General features: G+C 37.6%; 1 protein-coding gene across 1 annotated transcript in view; it reads right to left on the reverse strand.

Annotated features, from left to right (window-relative positions):
* LOC135079471 (synaptotagmin-4) overlaps nucleotides 1-10754 on the reverse strand; it is a gene marked incomplete at its 5' end in the record, with an annotated part of 32218 nt that extends 21464 nt beyond the window's left edge. The window contains 3 exons of the mRNA XM_063974128.1: nucleotides 1372-1526; nucleotides 2878-3062; nucleotides 10673-10754. Of these exons, the coding sequence (XP_063830198.1) occupies nucleotides 1372-1526; nucleotides 2878-3062; nucleotides 10673-10754 (422 nt within the window). The remainder of the gene's footprint in view (nucleotides 1-1371; nucleotides 1527-2877; nucleotides 3063-10672) is intronic.
* Nucleotides 10755-21053: the final 10299 nt, after the last annotated feature.

Raw genomic sequence — 21053 nt, forward strand, 5'->3', positions numbered from 1 at the left:
ATTGTTCACTCTCTCTACTCTATACTGAATCGTTTATTGCCTAACCACATTAGCACATTCACATTATGTGGCATTGTCGTTAAAAAATCAAATAAGTTACCCTCTGTTAATACTAAAATTGTCAATGTGCCAAACTTATTCTTCATTAAAAAACAAATTATACGTGTTTCCATTAAATAAATGTCCAAATAATTTAGTAATCTACAGGCACATAACTAGAGATTAGCATTTGACCTCGAGTTTGGGCCCAGTAATGAGATTACTACCATCGCCGGTGCCGCCCGCCCAGTGCCGCCCACCACTCGATCCCGAGCCTCGGGCGACAGGCGCTTAGAAATTATTTTGCTAATCATCATGTTACATTACCGTGATGGTTGTTTGCTATTTGAAACCGCCTTTTTATGAGATTAGCGTAATTATTATAGACGTGCGTTATCTACTTGATTATACAGCTTTAGGTGAACGGAATTTCGATAAGTTTCATCATTTCAGCTTAACATATGACAGTCCAGTTCTGAATAATTAACAAAGCATAATATCCCGCTTTCTACAAATTTAGTTGAGGTCTCTACTTCGCTTCAGCCAAATGACGTCCACTGCTGGACAAAGGCCTCCCCCAAGGTTTTCCACAATGAACGGTCCTGCGCTGCCCGCATCCAGGCTCTTCCCGCGACCTTTACCAGATCGTCGGTCCACCTAGTAGGAGGCCTGCCCACGCTACGTCTTCCAGCCCGTGGTCGCCACTCGAGAACTTTCCTGCCCCAACGGCCATCGTCTCTACGAGCTATGTGCCCCGCCCACTGCCACTTGATTTTAGCAATTCTGCGAGCTATGTCGGTTACTTTGGTTCTCCTGCGGATCTCCTCATTTCTGATTCGATCACGCAGGGAAACTCCGAGCATAGCCCGCTCCATCGCCCTTTGGGTGACCTTGAGCCTTCTTATGAGGCCCATAGTAGGCGACCACGTCTCAGATCCGTATACCATCACTGGCAACACAACAGGTCTCTACTTACCTTCAAAATATTGTCCAAACTGAAATAAGTTTTTTAACTGTAAGACCATTGGAATTACTTTCCATACGGTATGTTCTTTCCATAATCTGTTTGTAATATTTTATTAAAAAATAGTCAATTTCCAAAAGAAACTACAGGTCTAGTGTATAAATGAGCCTGTGGTATGGGAGCGACACGGGGGAGGTGACATATATGACGTGACAGAGCATACAAAGAAGCACATCTAAAGTTTCCGCTGCTGACACTGCTTCAGCTATGCGCTAGATCCGTATTATTTGTTCAAAACGAAACTGAATAAAACGCTCGAACACATCAAATCGATTTATTCTCAGACCACTTCTTCCACGTCAACATACCGGAGCTTGAAGTGGAGGTCTCCAAGGCGGCCCTCAACGGCTGGCTCGTTGTCGACCGGCTTCGGCTTCTCGGTCGCGTTGGCGTCGGCGAGCTCCTTGCTGAGCGGGGCTGGTTCCGGCGCTGTCGGTGTGTGGGGGCTGGTGCCTCCGGATGGCTGCGTAGAGAAACAGACGGAGCTTTGTGAATAAAGTTTGTTTTGGCTTCACCTCTCTTGTCTATTTGTGGTAAATAAGTACAATATGTGTGGGTAAAAAGCCTTCGTTAGACAATATAAAATGTTATAAGAAAAAGCTTTGTTTATTATTACAGTAATAATAAGAGTAAGCACAAAAGATATGGAGACATAATAAGGTGCCCCCTTAAACGCTATCTTTTTTTATAAGTGCCAAAATATTTGACAAAATTGAATGAAATATTTTTTATTTGAGTAGTACATTGAGTTATAATGTACTTATTACTTCAATGGAGTAGTATAAGATTAATCTATGAACTATATGCCGTTTTTAACATTACTTCAGTGTTGTTGTTGCGTTTCAAAGTGTTTGTTATTATAGTTTCCATTAATGCCAGAGGTTTCATACATCCTACCAAAACAATGAAACCTCAAAACCGCATTTGTCGATCAATATGCGGTTGCCCGACGTTGTAAGGCATTCTGAGGTCAAAGCTAAATCCCGAACTTGCACAGAGCATACATTCTTTATTTTCATTGTTCCAGCGGCGATACTTTAACCCTGCACTTAAAGGGAATAATCCCACCACTGCAATTGATAGATTGACAGCTCGACCGCCAATAAACCCAGCCAATGAAGGTTAGGTGGTCCCAGGGGAAACCTTAACTTTGGGTTCACAACGAAATTAATCGAAGGTGAACGACTGCTGAAGGCTTAAAGGCGATTTCCCTCGAGTCAAGAAGACAAGTGACAATGGCTTTTAAGTGATGTCTAGTTTATACTAAAATCAAGGTAGTTTTGCCAAATAGTGTGCTGGTGGGGAAGTAAAACTCACTTTTTTCTCACCAGAACACAAATTAATGTCAATACACTGGTCTCCGTCTGTCATACGTGGTGCATATCTTTTCATAAAGGTTACTAAACCTTTGTTTGTCACCTGTCATCCGCACTGCATTAGAGGGAAGTCGAACCTTAACTTCGAACTCCTCCTATGTTCTTCTGATTAATTTCTTTGCGGGTCCAATGAGAGTTTAACTTTCCCCCGGGACAAACTTGGTCCAATGACAGTTTAACTTTCCCCCGGGACAAACTTGACCTTCACTGGTTGGGTTTTTATGGCGGTCGAGCTGTAGATATAGCTATACTGGTGGGAACGAGAAGTGGGAATAGTCCCGTGTCATGCGTTTTTATTCTGCGTAATACATTCGTGATGCATTCACCGGCTTGTGTTGCTGTTGCTGCAAGATCGTGGTGGTTGGCTCGGTAGGTAGTCAATAGTCATATTACAAATGCGCCTTCAATCTGCATATCGTCCCAGCTTTCTTCACTTACCGGGTTCTGCGGCGTGGGCGTGGGCGTGGGCTGTGGCCTGGGCGGAGAGGTGGCCGTGGGCGCAGTGGGCGCGGTGGGCGACGGAGACTTCCTCAGGTAATGCGTGGCCGAGCCAGGAGAGCGGACCGCGGTAGCACGGCGGGGAGGCTGGAACACCAGCGCCTTGTCTGGGCCACGCTTGCCTCCTGTAATGTAGCATGACTTTAGCAAAAGATAGGGCTAGAAGAATCTATCACAAAATATTAAAATTACACATTATCAACAATTTTGTATTGTGATAGGCATCCGTGACTTTTAATTATAGTGAGTTTTAAATCATAAATAGATATGCGAATCGACAGTGTAAAATTACCCTTATAATCATACCCTTCAAACATATTTACCCACAAAATAACAAGCTTTGTTTTGTAATAGGTTGGCAAGCAAATGTTGTACTTGACGAAATAACACAAACTAATTAACAGAGCTCACTGAACTTGAGTGCGAAAGTTTAAAGTCATTAAACTTAACTCTAGCATGTGAAATTTAAATGTATCGCTTTAAAAAGTACCTACTAAAGGGCTTGTTGAGAACCCTTACAGGTAAGCATCATGAAATTATTTTTATTGCAGTTTATTCCTTTTCAGATGTTCGCCCTTTGATGTCTTTCATGACATTCTTCAGAATATTTTGTTTCAAAAATTCAAACGGACAGAAATATGAAGGGGAAAAATACTAATGCCTTTTAACTATTTGTAAGCCCATTTTACAAAATGAAAGCCCATAGTACTTAAATTCCCGCATTTTATTTTTTACATTCATTGGAATTGACGAAGATTACCTAGGTCTGTACAATTTTGTTTGCAAAATAGAACCTACTAGCTTTTGCCCGCGGCTTCACCCGCGTGAAATATAGTTTGTCACAGATCGTCATACTTTAAAATTTTTCATCAACAAAAATACTTTAAAATTTCATCAAAATCCGTTCAGTAGTTTTTGCTTGAAAGAGTAACAAACATCCAGACATCCATACAAACTTTCGCATTCATAATATTAGTAAGAAGTAAGATTACAAAGACATAGATGCCAGTGTTTTTAAAACTTGATGTGCTGTCCTCTGTAACTTATCATGTCCTACCATATCAGAGTCAGGGCTGCTAGTCCTCGCGTGGACGGGACTCCATAAAGTCCAAGGAAGCTTTTTATGTCGTTTCGTTTTACGATACGCGCCCACTCGTCACTCAGGAGATGCGCCTACACTACATTAGTGGCTATAAAACGCATAGAAATAAACAATTCACTTCGGAAACGGAAGCCGTAGCAATAAATATTTAACGCTTTTACTAACCACGTTCTCTACCTTCCTGACAGTTACTGAATCCTTTTGATAAACTAGATAGAGATTGATCTATTCTTTTAAGAAGAGTTTTGAACCTGGGGAAGTTTCTATTTGTCTGGCCGTAAGTAGTAAGTAAACCTGTACCACAAAATATAATTTTTATTTTATTTTATTTATTTGGAATAACAACAGCCGATACATATAATAGACTTAAATCAAATATTTTTCTTAAACTAATTAGGCCAAAAAGGTTATCCACAGCATTAACGAATTTTGCTTAAACTATCAAGTTAAAAACAGTAAAGAAATTTATATAGACACCTGACCACAATTCTATACTGCCCCATGATAATATGTTTGGCAAGATCAAGTGTTGTGTTAAATGATCCAGTCCACACACACATTGATAAATACTGGTATGTAAAAATATACTCGTCGCAAAACAAACAAAATTAATTAAAACAAACAATAACAACAATTTTGTAAATAGTTTTTATCATTACTAATTTTTAAATTTTAGTTTTTAAGTAATTTTAAGTTTATGTAAATATATTATAAAATTATTGCTTTATTGAATAAAAAATTATTAGTCTTGATTAAAACAAACTACGATATAAGATAAATTTGTATAGTATAAATAAATAAAGTAAATAATAATAGCAATAATGCGTTACTTCACATAAATATCTTTCTGACATTGTCTAGGAAAAATTTTTTGGTACCCATGAAAAGATCTATTTCACTGAACTCCCTATTATAAGTATTAGCGAGTCTAGCTAGCACAGCATTGCTGCCGTAGTTAGTGGCATGTGACGGGACGGCAAACAAGGTCGTGTGGCGCGTGCGACGCGCCGGAGCCCGCAGCGCCAACTGCGCCACGAGCTCCGGGCAATCAAGGCGCCCGCGCACTACGTCATGCAGGAGCCCCATGTCCAGCATTTTGCGGCGTTGTTCTAGCGTCAGCATTCGGTATTCGCGGCAGTTGTCGGTGTATGATGTACGTGTTCTTGTTTTTAATTTAAAGTTTAGATGGTTAATAAATCTCTTTTGTATGCTCTCAATTCTATTTTTATGAACGGCGTAAAATGGATACCAAATGGAACAAGCGTACTCTAAGATACTCCGTACGTATGCGAAATAAACAATTTTGAGGCTAATTAGATCGGTGAAAGGTTTACAGGTGCGCATCACAAAGCCCAAGTTACGAAACGAACGGCCAACTATGTTATCTACGTGATCCGAGAATGACATTTTAGAGTCTAGCCAGACTCCCAAATCACGAATTAGCTCGACCCTCTCTATTGCAATACTGTTAAAATTATAATTGAATATGATTGGTTGTTTCTTGCGAGTAAAGCTAATACATTGGCATTTTGGTATACTAATTGTTATGTTGTTTTTTGAATAGAAATTTACTAGATTATTGAGATCCTGTTGAATCAGTAAACAATCATTAATAGAGCTGACTTTCATGAAAGCCTTTTTGTCGTCCGCGTATAAAAGGTACTTAGCGCTACTGAAACATGTATTAATGTCATATAAGTATGCATTATAAAAAAGAGGCCCGAGATGAGAGCCCTGCGGAACGCCTGAGGGCACTGCCACAAAGTCCGATCTGTATCCACCCAGTACGACTGCCTGAGAACGGTTTCTTAGATACGAGGCAATCCATCGCAGCAAGTCACCGTGTATGCCTAGAGAATCCAACTTGTGAAGCAGAATGACGTGATCCACCCGATCGAATGCTTTTTCGAAATCTGTGTAGATCACGTCAACCTGGCCGCCACCTTCCATGTGCTCAAGGACATAGTTGGTGAAGACAGACAAATTGGAGACAGTAGAGCGACCTCTCAAGAATCCATGCTGTGAGGACGGTACACCTCGAGCAATGATTTGATAAAGGTTTTCATATGCAATTTTTTCGAAAACTTTTGCGATAGTGTTAAGTATAGAGATTGGTCGATAATTTGAAATAATAGATTTAGAACCTTTTTTATGGATGGGAATAATATGGGCTTTTTTCCAAATTGCGGGGAAATCACATTTTTTCAGAGAAAAAGAGAATAAAATTGATATAGGTAAAGCCAGACTTTTAGCGCACATAGATAAAAACATTGGGGGTATACCATCACATCCTGCTCCCTTGCTTTTGTCTAAACCTTTAAGGTGTTTTTCAACCATGGCTGCAGATACGTATATTTGTGATACTATTTGATTGTTTGGGGGAGGATTAGAAGAAGGGTCAGCAAGATTGGAAGATGATGAATTATTTGAAAAAACACTTTCGAAGAATGAATTAAAAGCATTACAAATACTTTGTCCATCTGAGAGCAAATTATTATTCAAAATAAATTGTTTTGGATAACTTGAACCGCCTCTTTTAGATTTCACGTACGTCCAAAAATATTTAGGTGAGTGCCTAATAATACTTTCTGTTTTCCTTGTGAAATCGCTAAAACACCGTTCCTGCAATCTCTTAAACCGAGTCCTGAGCACACAAAACTCATCATAGTCCCTGGGATTCCCAAATCGTTTCCATTTTTGGTGTATTTTATTTTTCTGCTTAATGACTTTTATTAGTGTTTTATTGTACCAAATAGGATAGTGTGACCTACTAACTGTGTATTTGGAGAGAGGTATAAAACGAGTACAGCAATCTTGCAGTATATTATAAAAGTTGTCCACTGCTTCATCCACTGTATCGCATGATAGGACTTCCATCCAATTAATGTCGGCCAAGTATTTATTAGCAGAGTCATAATCACCCCTGTAAAAATTATAACGGGTATTTATATTTTCCTTAAAATGCTGACAGTTTAGATCAAATATGTTGATATTTAATGCTGGATGATAGTTATCTTCCTTTAAAAGCGGTTGAATTGAGCGCGTAACATCCAATGGCAGGTTGCTGAAGCAAAGATCGAGCAATCTACCTTTGGAGTTTAACCCACTTGTTACGGAGTTCACTTTTTCTATCACTTACCTTAAATCAGTCATGATAAATTTATCTCAAAACAATCGCTCCAAAACTTTATAGTTATTTACGTCAGTGTACTTATAAGACTTGGACAGTACTGCGACACACCTCATCTTTCAAATGTTGCACATAAAAATTGTTTAAACTACCCACATAAGTAAAAATATTTATGTAAAAACTAGCGTTCTTTTAATAGAACGCTAGTAACAAGTGGGTTAACACGTTATTATATTGTCTGTAGCCATGGAAGTGAAGGTGATCTATAAAATTCGCGGCACAGCTCTGTAGGTCACTACTACCTTGTTTTAATATTGTGTATTTATCTAGGTCCCATTTCACACACGGTAAATTAAAGTCTCCCACCAACAAATAATTAGCATTAGGGAATTTATCTAATTGCTGAGAAATGTTATTAATAACATTGTCTAAACGTAACGAGAACCCGGATTGATCGGGCGGTGTATATACCACTATCAAAAAAAGGTCTACCTGGGATGACAGTTCAGATGCGGGCACTCGTACGCACAGAGATTCAGCGGTATCACTAGTCCATTCATTCACAACAGTTACTCCCAGATACCTACGAACGCCAATCATAACCCCGCCCCCGCCCGACTTGTTGCATAAGCTAAGGTCTCTGTCACAACGGAAGATGTCATAGCGGGTGTCACACAGCTCACTATCCAATATATCATTTTGCAACCACGTCTCAGTGAGTATGATTATATCATAGTTCATACACAACAAGCTATTATAAAGTTCTAAACACTTAGTCCGCAACCCTCGAACGTTTTGATAATAGATTGACAGTTTCTTACCTACTACAGCCATTTTCGGAGTGAATATGTTTCAATTTTATTACGCCATACTGCTTGTGAGTGTTGCGATTGTTTATAAGTGTTATCAACATGGTGTACTGGAGGTTTCTTAGTGGTTATGACGTTATGTGGTGTAAAACATAGAATTAACATGTAATTATTTGTTAATTGGGTCATAAACAAACGAAGGGAGACTGAATCATCAAGAAGCGACGTTATATTAAAATAGTATAGTGGTAACGTGAGTAGTAAATAGAAATGTACATAAAATATCCTATTTATACATAATATATTATAGAAGCGACGCTGCTTACTATCTTTACATACGTATATTATTATTATAATCTTAATAATTAAATAATAGAAAATGTGTGTGTAAATCATGAATTCATTTACATTTACCATATTATTATTGTGATAAACACTGTATCGCAACATTACTTTTACATAAACGAGAGTAGAAATACATTCCAACTTGTACACCCTCAAGAAATAGAAAACAATAAAGTACAACTTGAATTGATTTTTAATTTTAACTTTAACTAAAGTAGTTTTGTATAAAACAATTAAGTCTATAACAAACTGAAACCTAAAAAACTGAACATTTAATGATGTTTTACTTCTTTTAAAAACAACAACATTAAAACAGTAATAATGTATAGATAAAAGCTTGATTATTTTAATGTGTTTAAAAAATCAATAGATTTCACTAGTATAGCACCAGCTTCATCACTCTTGCGCAGATAGATCTGACCGTACTTTACCCAACAGTAGGTATAACCTTTGTCTTTAGCCAACCGTCTGGCCGCAGCATATAATTGTTTACATTCCGGTGACAGGTGTTCAGAGACGTATATTTGGTGACATACATCCTTTATACCAATATGGTTGGTGTTCAACTTTTTGTCGCTATGCTCCTTATTATAGCGGTGCACGGCCGAGATCAGACTATCACGAAGGCGTGGAGATGTCAAAGTGACCACAATATTTCGTGGCCGTTTTGATGTTGTATCCATTTTTGCAACTCGGCGGCACGCATGTATGTCGGAGTCCGAGATAGGTAGTTCAATGGTTTCACATAAGGATTTGACCATTGATACAACGTTTTCGTTTCGGTTCTCGGGAACAGCCTGGAGCTCGACGTTGCGGTCACGCGACAATTTCTCCATTACAGAGACACGGTTCCGGATTTTGTGTAATTCGTCCTTAAGCACCGTTTGCTCGCTCTGTAAAGATTTAATTACGGTGTCCTTCTGAGCGATGGTGGATTTTAAACTTTTCACCTCCTCCATAATGAAGTCCGTTGTTTTGGTGAACTCTTCTTTCAGTTCGTTGACCATCTTGCCCATTTCTGCGGTAATTAAGCCTTTGACTTCTTTTATTAAAATACTACGTGAGTTCTTCATTGCGTCCGAGGTCGGTGCTAATTTTTGGTCTAAAAGTTCGCTAATGCTTTCGATTGTCAAGACGTTTCTTGCAGTCGGCGAGTGCTTACTAATGGAGGGCGAGAGGATACCCGGCGATTCATTCCCACGTCTCCTACGGGATACATTCGTGCAGGAAGGGCATCTTAATGCAGACAATTGTTCGGAACCAAGATCACTCACTTTTTTTCCCGCACCCAAATTTAAGCACTCCAGACAGTAGTAGGACTCACAGGCATTGCACTTCAATGAGTCTTTGCCCACATCCAGTTTTCCCTTGCACCCCGCGCAGAACATCGTAACACCTCTCAGAGACAGGACTGTTGATATAAATAGTGAGCGCCTTCTGCGCTTGTGCGATCTATGGCGATACGACGTGCGGGACACGCTGAGTCACAAGACGCGTACTGCGCAGGCGATTATGACCCGAACGCGCTGTACCCAACCGTGATAGTGTCTTGCGCTTGATGATACGTTGCGTGACGAGTTCCGATAGCAATGGCGGCGAAATACTGCTTGTGCACAAAGTTTTTTACTTTTATTTGAGTTTATCACTTTCTTAAAGATGAGTTCATAGTCACAATCCATGCACCGAATCACTATCACCACCGTAGTAAAGGTGTCAATGTGAAATACTTCCGTAAACCAATTATTTAAATAAATTATCTATCAGGCGAACGAAATGCGTTGTTTATGTTTAAGCGCCAAAGACAGAAGGTAAACTCCATACTAAGCGCGCTCGAGCCACGCACACATAGACAACGCTCACGTACGCGTTATCAAGACTGTCTCGGACGAATGCGAGGCGCGACTGCGTTCGCTTGAGTGACGCTGCTCACGCGTTTGTGAAATTTTTTTTTTTTGCGAAAATGAGTGAACAACAAAAAAAAATGACAAATTGAAAGCCAACTCAATTATTAGGAATATCGAAGTCTTTTAAAGAGGTTTTAGGAATTATTGGATAATAGTGTCAACCACCCAACTACATACTACGTCATACTACTTCCTTCTCGTGTATTTGTTTGCAAACTATTACTATAATAATAACCTACTAAACGTAACTACATAATTATACGTGGATAATGTGGATAACAGATTATTGTCTTTCTTCCATAGTATTAAAAGTATTATTTTTCTATCATAAAGAAATAAACGCAACACGTGACAAGACAACCCTAGCGCAACGGCCGAGCGCAGGTATGCGAAGCGAAGTACATACATAAGTTTACCTTCTGTATATTTTGTGACCTGTACTGACCAAGTTTGTGAGCGAGCGTGTTCTTGCGGCGCGCGGCCCAGCACGCCACGCCCGCCAGCAGCGCCAGCGCCAGCGCCGCCGCGCCGCCCACCACCGCCCACACCGTGGCGCTGTGCCATGCCCCGGCTGCAACAAACAATCATCATCATCATCATCATCATCATCATCATCATCATCAACATGTGATCGGGCGCGTTCACAAGGGATCCGTCATTAACGATACGTCATGATGGACGGACGTTCACGTTGAAAGAAAGAAAGAAAAATAGTTTATTTGGTTCAAACAATAGCATACAGAATCGTGTTTTTTCACGATTCGTCAAAATGTCTAACAAAAAACATTGAGGATTTGTGTTGTTAACAAACATGCTTCTTTCTTATTTTCTGTCCTTAATTTTCACAATTCGTGTTGCGAGTGAATACGGCCACTAAAGAAGCATTGCCACCAATAGCTGGCGCTGGCGCTGTAATGATTATACTACGTAATATTTATTACGTCTTATTACCTACATTCGAACTACAAATGAAGAGGCAAAAGAATACACGAATCACCAAACCAAGCGGCCGGTATTTCTAGGCGTAAAACAAAAGAACTTCTATACTATGCGGTCCATTTGCTAGCACAATAGGAGCCATTTTATTTTCCTACAGGGTTTTATATCAGGGGAACGATTTATAGGAAAATTCCCCGCTCGCGTATGTTGGGAGAAATCCAATCGGGTGGAGTCATATAAAACTGGTATAGGGTGACCTTAAGAAAGTTTGGTTTGCGAAAAATATAAAGTAATTGATGGCATCACTAAAGTGAAAAAAGTAAAGTAAGGACTAAAAAGGCTATTAGACCAACGATTTTGAAACGTTAGTAGCAAAAATCAAAAACTATAGTAGCGCCCTCCTGACACTGTCAAGCTGGGACGGTGCAGTTTAAAACATCTATACCACTTTTCTGTCAACTGGAAGGTCTTTTTTTTTAACTGTCACAAAGTAGAGCACAGGAAGAACTATTCAATTAAAAAATCTACATTTTCAACGGTATTTTTAGTTATAATCTGTGGTTTGAAGTTTGTAAACCTCACTAACCACAAAATAAAACAAGCCTGCCATTCTCAGACATCGCCTCAAGACTGTTACAGGACTCGAACCGGCAACATCCAGTTCGAAAACCACCAGGGGATTCTTTTGTCTGATTCAGTTATCCAATGTCCTGAGAAATCCTAACGGTTAGTTACCCTACCCGACTACAACCTGAGAATAACGTGGACTCAGCCAGGTTAATAAAAATTTCAAGCCTGTATTCGGCAGTCTGAGTTTTCTCCGGTAACTTCTAAAATGCCAAGCAAGGGGCTTTAAAGAGCTCTAAAACTACTATTAAAAATTAAAATGTACAGCCCGATGTCTTGCCTAGGTTTAGACGTTATTTACTTACATACTATGACTGTTAAAACCATAAAGTTATAGGAAATATATTATGTTAAATGTACTTTCATTTTTAAAAACTAACACTGATGCTTGCACCTTGATATCATGAATTCAAAAATATCAAAAAGATTCAAATTAGCGAATCGATTCAACTCTCGATGTGTGGAATTTGAGAGTTTTAAATTAACGTTGATTTAATTATCTATACGTTATACTTACAATTGTAAATTTTGTAAAGCAATTTTATAATCTTTATAAGCGCTTGCCCTTTCATAATATTGCTATTCAGGAATTTCACTGCAAAATTATACTTGAACTTAGCACAATAAAAAAATTACCAGAAATTGGGTACTTCACACTTGGACATACTCTATGATAATCTGTGAAACAAATGAAGTTTGACGGAAACATTATTTTTAACGCCATCAAAAAAGGTTACAAATGAATTTCTTACAATCGAAGAAAAAAAAATACATTTGCATTGTATAGCCTGACCAGGAACATAAAAACCCTGGCATAGTGGCGCGTCAATTGCATTTGATAGTGCAACACTGAGTACAGTCGTACCTATGTTAAATTAATAGGCTAACTTTATGTATCAGGATTCAGGATTACGGGCTAATTTGATATTTTCATAAATTAACGAAAAAAAATTATTATAGGTAACCTGGTTTAAATAAATTAAATGAAACCATCAATCGAGCTAGTAGGATTTATTTTATTATTCATCAATAATCAAATTCAGAACTTGAATATTCAACTGCAATGTTTTCTCATGAACGCTTCAAATTCGGTACTTCTTTCCCAATTCCATAAAATTCAACACTTAGAAAGTGTCAAAAAATTTTAAAATAGGTAGTTGAAACAAACCACAGCAAATTTTCATAGTGGACTGTACTATGCGATAAACATGTCAGTCAATTTGACAACCTTTGTCGGAAACATTATTCAATGAAAATATTGTCCGAACCCTTAGTATTTCTCTTCGACAAATACTTTAACACATTGTAAACCACTTTTCTTTCACGACTATAAAAAGATTTTAGCAATTTAATTCACAAAATCAATTGCGCACATTTAAAATAAAGTTTGTTTACACTTTGACAGCAATAGACTGACATGCAAGGTGACATGACAATGAAGTTTTCAGTTACTGTTGCCATTAAAAGAAATTAGTACCATTAGTTTTCCGCAACATGGCGAGGGTTTTTATGTTCCTGGTCAGGCTATATACCTATGTATAAGTTAATTAAAATTCAAAAGTTTAAAACCAAAAATAAGTTGGAATATGTCGGCTCGCCGGAACACAGTTAAATTGTTTATTTGATATAGCTTGACCTCCAGAGGATTTCAGTAAATGTTTGTAAAACTCGAATCTGAAAACAATGTGTTAAATGTACTACAAAATATAAACAATGAAATACAAAAACCTTAATCCCCAAGTGTAGGAAAATAATAGAATACGAAAATGCTATTCCCCGTCATATTAACAGGTCCGTTCGCTACAAAATATTCAGGAGCACTTATTCGCACGTACTCAGTTCGGGCAAATGATCGCGTTTGCCCGAATGGCACTGGATTTTCCTTATTTCCCGGTAATGATGGTCACGGAAACGATCATCCAAAATAATTGTTATATTATTATGGAAATAAAGCAACGATTTGACTGCTCAACGGAATAATTATACTAAGTAAAGACCTTTTATAAATACTGAGTACTTATTTGTTTTATACGTATCGGATATTTATGAACCTTTTTACAAAATTAGTAGATTTTGAATTTATCATGTATGGTAGCCCTATTTGACTATGCTCTAAAACTGAATTTATGTTTCGGAATTACTCGTTAGTAGGGGAAGTACCTACTGCGCGAGCTATTTACTTGTCTGATTGTTATTCAGTGAAATGTCAGTGTCATGGATAGATATGGATTTGACAGACATTTATTGCTAAGCTTTTAAATAGTTACGAAAATGCAAAACAATTTTACATTGTTATAATTTTTTTCATCTATCCTTTTATCATTCACACCCATTCTTTGTAAAAAAGTTACTTGAAATAAGTATTAAAATATAAATGTAATTCAAGTGAGACGTCATAATGTTTTGTCTTAGAAATAACAATGAAACAACAAGTTCGCAGACTGAATGGTCGTGTTCACTGTTCAAGTGTTCACGTCACAACAATATGAAATCTTGCTTCAATCGCTACCTCAAACGATCCCCTCGGCACGCATCGCTTTGTGAAACTACACAACAATGCTGAAACTGGCTTCTAAGTGATACGATGGTTAGAATTAATGTTATGCTCAGCCGGTTGGAAATAATCAATGACTTAGGCTGAGTTACACCATCTTACTTTAACTTTAACAAACGTTAAAAATCTGTCAAACTCCATACAAAAAACACCGGTCATTGCTATAGTTACGGTTAAAGTAAATTAGTGCAACTTGGAATAAACTGCAATAAATCTGAAACAAGACTCGCGATCCTATTCAAAAATTGTATTTATTTCGATCTTCTAGTCCACACAAGGTTGTAACAACTGAGTCAGATTAGAATCATGACTCATCATAGAGATTTATGAGTCACTATAGAAAAAGAAACAAACACATTACTTGGGTACTCTACTATTGGGTCAAACTTTATTCAATCGAACCAATTGATTGATATACAGAAAACGTAACCTATAAGTTGTCTTCTCTGTATACCAAGGGATGTATAACAAGGGATTTACTTGTACTATGCTTGAAACTGTAGCGAGTTTTCTTTTTGATTTTTTAGATTTTCTAATACCCACTCATATTATAGTTACTGTAAATTCTTCATAATTATAATCATAGTACAGATTATACCTTCATACGCACTCCTAAGGAGCTTTAGTCTACCACACACTAGTAGGTAGTAGGTACCTATATATACATATTAATAAATGCGATAGATAGAGCACGTCACAACTTCAGAAATACACTCTACACTCATTACCTACTTAATTAGGTACCTATTTACGTAGAAGCTAACGAGTAAATAGATAATCCCAGCACCGAGTTCAAAAACATGTACATATAATCAGTTATTAGAGTGTAATGTGTAATTATTTGAGCATATTGGATAGTGAATGGTTTCATTAATGATTGTGGGATGTACTAGGTATGAATAGGGATTACGCACAAGCGCAAATAGATTTATGGCCGTTTTCAACATCAATCCCTAATTTTTAAGTGACCCCTATGGTAACACTTATAAGAAATTTCGTTATCATAGGGGTCACTTAAACATTATGGATTGATGGTGAAAACGGGCATTAGCTTAAGGGACTAAATTACCACCCTGATTAAAGTGCCTACATAATTATAATTAAGAAAATGAGTTCAGATCTTTTTAAATAAGTTAAGCCTTGTAAACTTTTAAACATCCGAAAATTTGTTTGCTGCTGGTACTTACTACCTAAGAAATGTTATTTTAAAATCAGAATCAAATAGGTATTTTGCTCTTGCACTTGAAACAAGACCAATCTGTATAACAAGGGATTTACTCGCACCGCTGCGCTGTATCGCTGTCGGGCGAGGATAATACAGCCGCTTGTTTATGAAGCCCTAAGTCCGGATCAGCCGCTAGTTCCGTACAATCGATGGCTCGGGCCGCCCACCGGCCGACGAACGTGTACCAACATTGATTTAGATTTTCATCGGATTCTCAAATGAACTAGACTAAGCTGAAGTTTTTATGAAAATACCTATCGTATTAAATGGAGACCAGTCGACACCTCAAGGGCATTACACAAAGCATTATAAAAAGGCCAAGCATTGACGTTTTTATTCTATTATCTACGCTATAAATATAATACGATGTTTTGTTTGCAAATATGTATCGAGTATTTCTATTTTGTTGTGTCTTCAGCTTACTAAAAAAACAAAAATCCGTTTCTACGTCATACACGAGTAAAGTTTAATTTACGTTTTTACCAAATCCTTTACACATGAAAGGTTCTCCTTTGCAGGAGGCAATTTTCTCACAGACTTATCGATCCACACCTGTGCTGTCGCTATGAGCCTTCTCCCTTCCCAATTTACTTGAGAATGTTCGAACTGCTTTATATTATTCCTGTTAACAGAATGGAAATAGAAATCCGAATATTTGTCGCTAAAACAAGCGGGTGAATCTCACAAAACGTTTCAATTAAGCTTTCGGAAAACAAAATGGAATCGCGGATCCAACATGGCGAATAAAAAGTTGAAATAAACAAAACTTTCGCAGACAAAAAGAAAGAGAATTGACCGCACTTTGCTGAAGTAAATAAACTTTAAACAAGAACACTCTCTAATTGGAAGGCTTTAGAAGTCTAGAACCTAAAGGGTGGATTATAAGTTTCTCGTTAAAGGATCTTACGGCGCAATGACGTCAATCACCTACTCCTCCGTAATAATATTTTTAGAAGCCTTTTAAATTAAATCTTTGGACAATCTTTGGACAATTTCACACAGCGCCAGCTAGCCCCAAAGTAAGCAACTTAATGCTTGTGTTATGGGTGCTAGCTTAACGGATATACTACTTATATACTTTTTTTTTTTAAATACATAAATATTATACATAGTCACACCCAGACCCGTCACAGAAATTAAAATTCATCATTTCAATTTCTGCCCGGCCGGGAATCGAACCCGGGACCTCTCGGCATAGTAGTCCGTTCTGAACCACTACACCAAACGGCCGACACTTTTGTCATGTCGTGATTAATGTTGTGACTCATGAAAATCACCCAACTTAATAAATTAAGACGAAAAATTGAATCTTCATTTGTTAAGATGTTTTTGGTTTAAACTTTGGTTTAATCATATAAAGTGAAGAGAACTAGCAGCAGAAGTGGTACTTGTCCTTCTTGAGACGAGCTACCCTTCACGGCTCTTAGGCACTCCACATGCCGCGACCAAGGCAGTGCCTACCCGACAAAGAGGTATTTTATTGATGAAAATCTGTGGTTTCTCTTTAGTAGTTACACTGACTGGGAATAAAATTAGTGACCCCTACTGTACTACGTAACAATCAGTTCGATAATGTCAAAGGTAAACTGGTCGAGAATGCTTTAGTGCATTAAGTTCGCCTTATGTACAAATTTATTTAGGCATTAAAGTTTAAATAAATAAATTAAATAAAGTTAACTCTTTTATTCATAAAGATTGCTAATCATGATTGTGATTACGCTATTCAATACTTACTAACGAAGAAATATTCAAATATCAAATTAATAGGTACTTATAAATCTACGACTTATGAAAATGTAATATTCTGAAGTCTACTTACTTAATTAATTGAATTAATTAAGAGAATCAAAGTTTGGCAATATTGATGGAGGCTGTGCCTTACTTTATTTCATTTAATCCACAGCCAATTCTCATTGATTAAAAACACTAACGTTGAAAGTTTACATTTAAATCCAAAGAAAATCTCAAGAGATTTTAAGCATATTCCAAGTTTCAGTATAACTGGTATAACTGTTAAACATCAATTTCTTTTGAATGTAAAGTAGGTTACCTTGTCTTAAATCTAAACGCTACTATTTTGTAAACTAAAAAAAAGTCCTAACAGAATCCCACAATATCCATACCTATTTGTTGTGAAACAAGAACCTATTTAAATAAATCTAGCTTAATAAGCTTGGCTTAAAATAATTCATAAAATGTATTATTTTCAAGAAGAGAAAAGGACTCAAATGTATTCACAAACGATGCTTGCTTAAGTGAAGCAGAATAGAGCTCTGTGATTGGTTCGTGTGTCACCCTGTGCTTCCACGCGCACTGTGAGACCTCATAGAAATGTTTGTGAATACGGGCGTAAGGCCTTGTCCAGGAGGGCGAATCCTACGCGCGTAGGATCATACGCGCTTTGCATGGCACAAGCAGCCAATACATTCCGTCCACAAGACACGCGCCAGTTACAAATTCGCGCGTAAATCGAGTCATAGATACGCTCGTGTTCGCGCGAAGACATTCGCGGCGAATTCGCCCTTCTGGACAAGGCCTAAGACTATTCAAGAAATAGACAGTTTACGTCACATCTCTGACCAGTCCGAGCTCAACGTCCACCAAGACGAGGGTGGACATGTTACAACCGAGGAACAGGGTTGATTTTATTTTATGAGCTCCTGAGACGTGATCTTGGCGAAGTTTCGTGTATCCGAGCTACCTAAAATGTAATAACGTGTACCTTTTTAAAGACTCGAGCGGTAGTGACGTCATAACTCTATACCTAGCATTTTTCATTGTCTTTCACATCCCATAAAACTATCTTTCTATGTTATCAAAAGTGTGTCTCTCAATCAAAAGCACTTTTTTCCTTGCCAAAAGAATAATTTTGATGACTTTTATTACTAGAGAAATGTTTGATTTGCTATTGCGTAATATGACTAACCCACTTCATCCGCATGAACAGGTCTGTTACAGAAAGATAAAACCCATGTCACTTATGAATAATGTAACTTTGTACGGTCAAGAAATGTTTAGTAGAGTCAGAGATTACTTCTTACAAACTCTTAAACTTTTTGCTATTCCCACCTCGTTCTCGTCCCCACCACTGCAACTCCTGTGTAGCCAGGATCTATAGCTTGACCGTCATTAAAAACCCAACCAGTGAGGGTCAAGTCTGTCACGGAGGAAAGTTAAATTCAAACCTTACTTCTTTAAATATTAGTGTAACTAAATAACTATTTATCTGACTTATTAAGAACCGGTGCTCTAACTGTTGTTGCAGAAACTAATTACGCCAATGACTTTCATTTCGTTTGAAGTTCCATAAATAAACAAGTGAACGTAGTTTCATTACACGAGTAAGTAAATACCGAGAATGCGTCCCCGCGACCCCTTTAGAACAGTTCCGAAGGCCTAAATAAGCAGTGACCTACATTGTTTAAGACCTAATGTATTGTTCAGCAAGCCATCAAGTCTGCGAGAGAATCCAAGCCGTGTAATGGGGCGGACTGCGCTAGATTGGGAGTATATTTACACTTGATTTATCATTTGCAGTTATTACTTTTATTTAATCGTTTTTAGTCAAATTCTTAATTTGTACTGTCTACCATGGGCGAGCAGCAAACAAGCAATTCATTTGTATTATGTAGTATACAAAAAAGATGAATATTAACAGTAATTTTATAATAGACGCGTTTGAGCTTAGAATCTAGCGCAATTAATTATAACATAGGTATTTACACTTATTTCGAGTATTTATGAACATTATGAAATAATACCTTAAGAATTAACTGTACAATATTTAATTTAAAGTGACTTCCAAGGTATTAATTAATTGGAATCTTGATTGGTTACGTAATACAAATTGGAATTTCTAATGTTTTCGTTTTACCACAATGAGATATTTTTAACAATTATTTTCATTCTGCCTGTTACGCCATCATGAGTGAAAAAGATTGTAAGTGCCGATACGCTTTCTTTTATCCTTGCAGAACCAGGTCAAGTCGCTGACAGTCTGATACCTGATAGCTAAAGTTTTCTAAATAAATTAGCATCAAAAACAGAAGTAAAGACAACGTAATTCCAGAGGTTTTCGAGGGTTTTCGTGACCTATCTTATCATTTATTCCGGGCAGATGTTGAATTGAAAATAATGGTAATAAGCCAAATTCGGCGGTCACGTCGCGAACACGGGTCCTTACTCCAGTCTGCAGCCAGACGTTGCGTCATCTAAACATCTTGCTTTACGTAATCGTAAAACAATGTTGCTGGAAAAGTACAGGATTTTTAGATTTGTTATTTTTCCAGAGTAATTGCATAATTCCTTGACGATCCTTGTCATATTTTTAGGATTTTTGTTGAGTTACTTTTATGTTTTTAGGTAACAGCTCGAATTTTCATGTCAGATACGGTTAACGTATCTAAAAGCATCAAGTTTCGTAGAAGCCGTGCTCAGACCTTGTACTGGATTGTGGTTTCACGAGAGGTACAAGTTCTTCGAAAATTACAGCTAGTGTAGCAAAGTAACATATTCCTTTCATTGGCGTTGATCGCACTCTGAGACTCCTTCAAATCCTGTAGCTACTGTCGTGCTGCGTACTCTACCACTTCTTAAGATCTAGTAGCTAGAGTGGGTTTGTGGAAACATGTTTCATTTTGTGGGTCTGAAAACCATTGAAATGTATGTGCAGATTGCTAGTTGACTATCTCTAGTGTTAATAACTACGTACAATAGATAAAGTACTAGTTAAACTCATTTGAAACCTTCTTTAAAATTCAAAATTTTGAATTTAACAGACCTGTTCATGCGGATGAAGTGGGTTAGTCATATTACGCAATAGCAAATCAAACATTTCTCTAGTAATAAAAGTCATCAAAATTTTGGAGTTTAAAGACCCTTTTATTAACACATGCAAGATAAACTCTGGTCTGATTGCATCAAAAGTCATATCTTGATTCCATGTTTGGACTACTGAGGACATCAAGCTGTCACTCCCAGTTACAGTTTCTGATGGTGGGCGTTACGTGATGAGTCATGTCAGGAACATGACAGCTCGTATAATCTGACAAGTGTACCTACCATGAGTTTACGTTAGGTGCGCTCGCTAGCGAGTACGTCAAAAATCTCTATGAAGATTTTGTTTCTTGAAAGTAGCCACTAGGGGCGCTGCACAATATGTCATACAATTAAATGTCATTTTTTTACGCAGTCGCTAGCGAGCACACCTAACGTAAACTCATGGTAAGCGCGCAGGGATATTATAGCCCACACGCGTGCATGGTACAGTACTAATAAATATCTGGGGGCGTAGTGTGAGTTTACGTCGAACGTATTCGATGTCGACTGCGTAAAAAAGTGACATTAAATGTATGACAGATTGTACAGCGCCCCAAGCGGAAACTTTCAAGAACTAAAATATTCATATTTTTTTAACGCGCTCGCTAGTGACGATGTAACGTTTGATGTAAACTCACACTAAGCCCTCAGTTCCAGATATTT

Source organism: Ostrinia nubilalis, chromosome 16, assembly GCF_963855985.1.
Source record: "Ostrinia nubilalis chromosome 16, ilOstNubi1.1, whole genome shotgun sequence".
Lineage (NCBI taxonomy): Eukaryota > Metazoa > Arthropoda > Insecta > Lepidoptera > Crambidae > Ostrinia > Ostrinia nubilalis.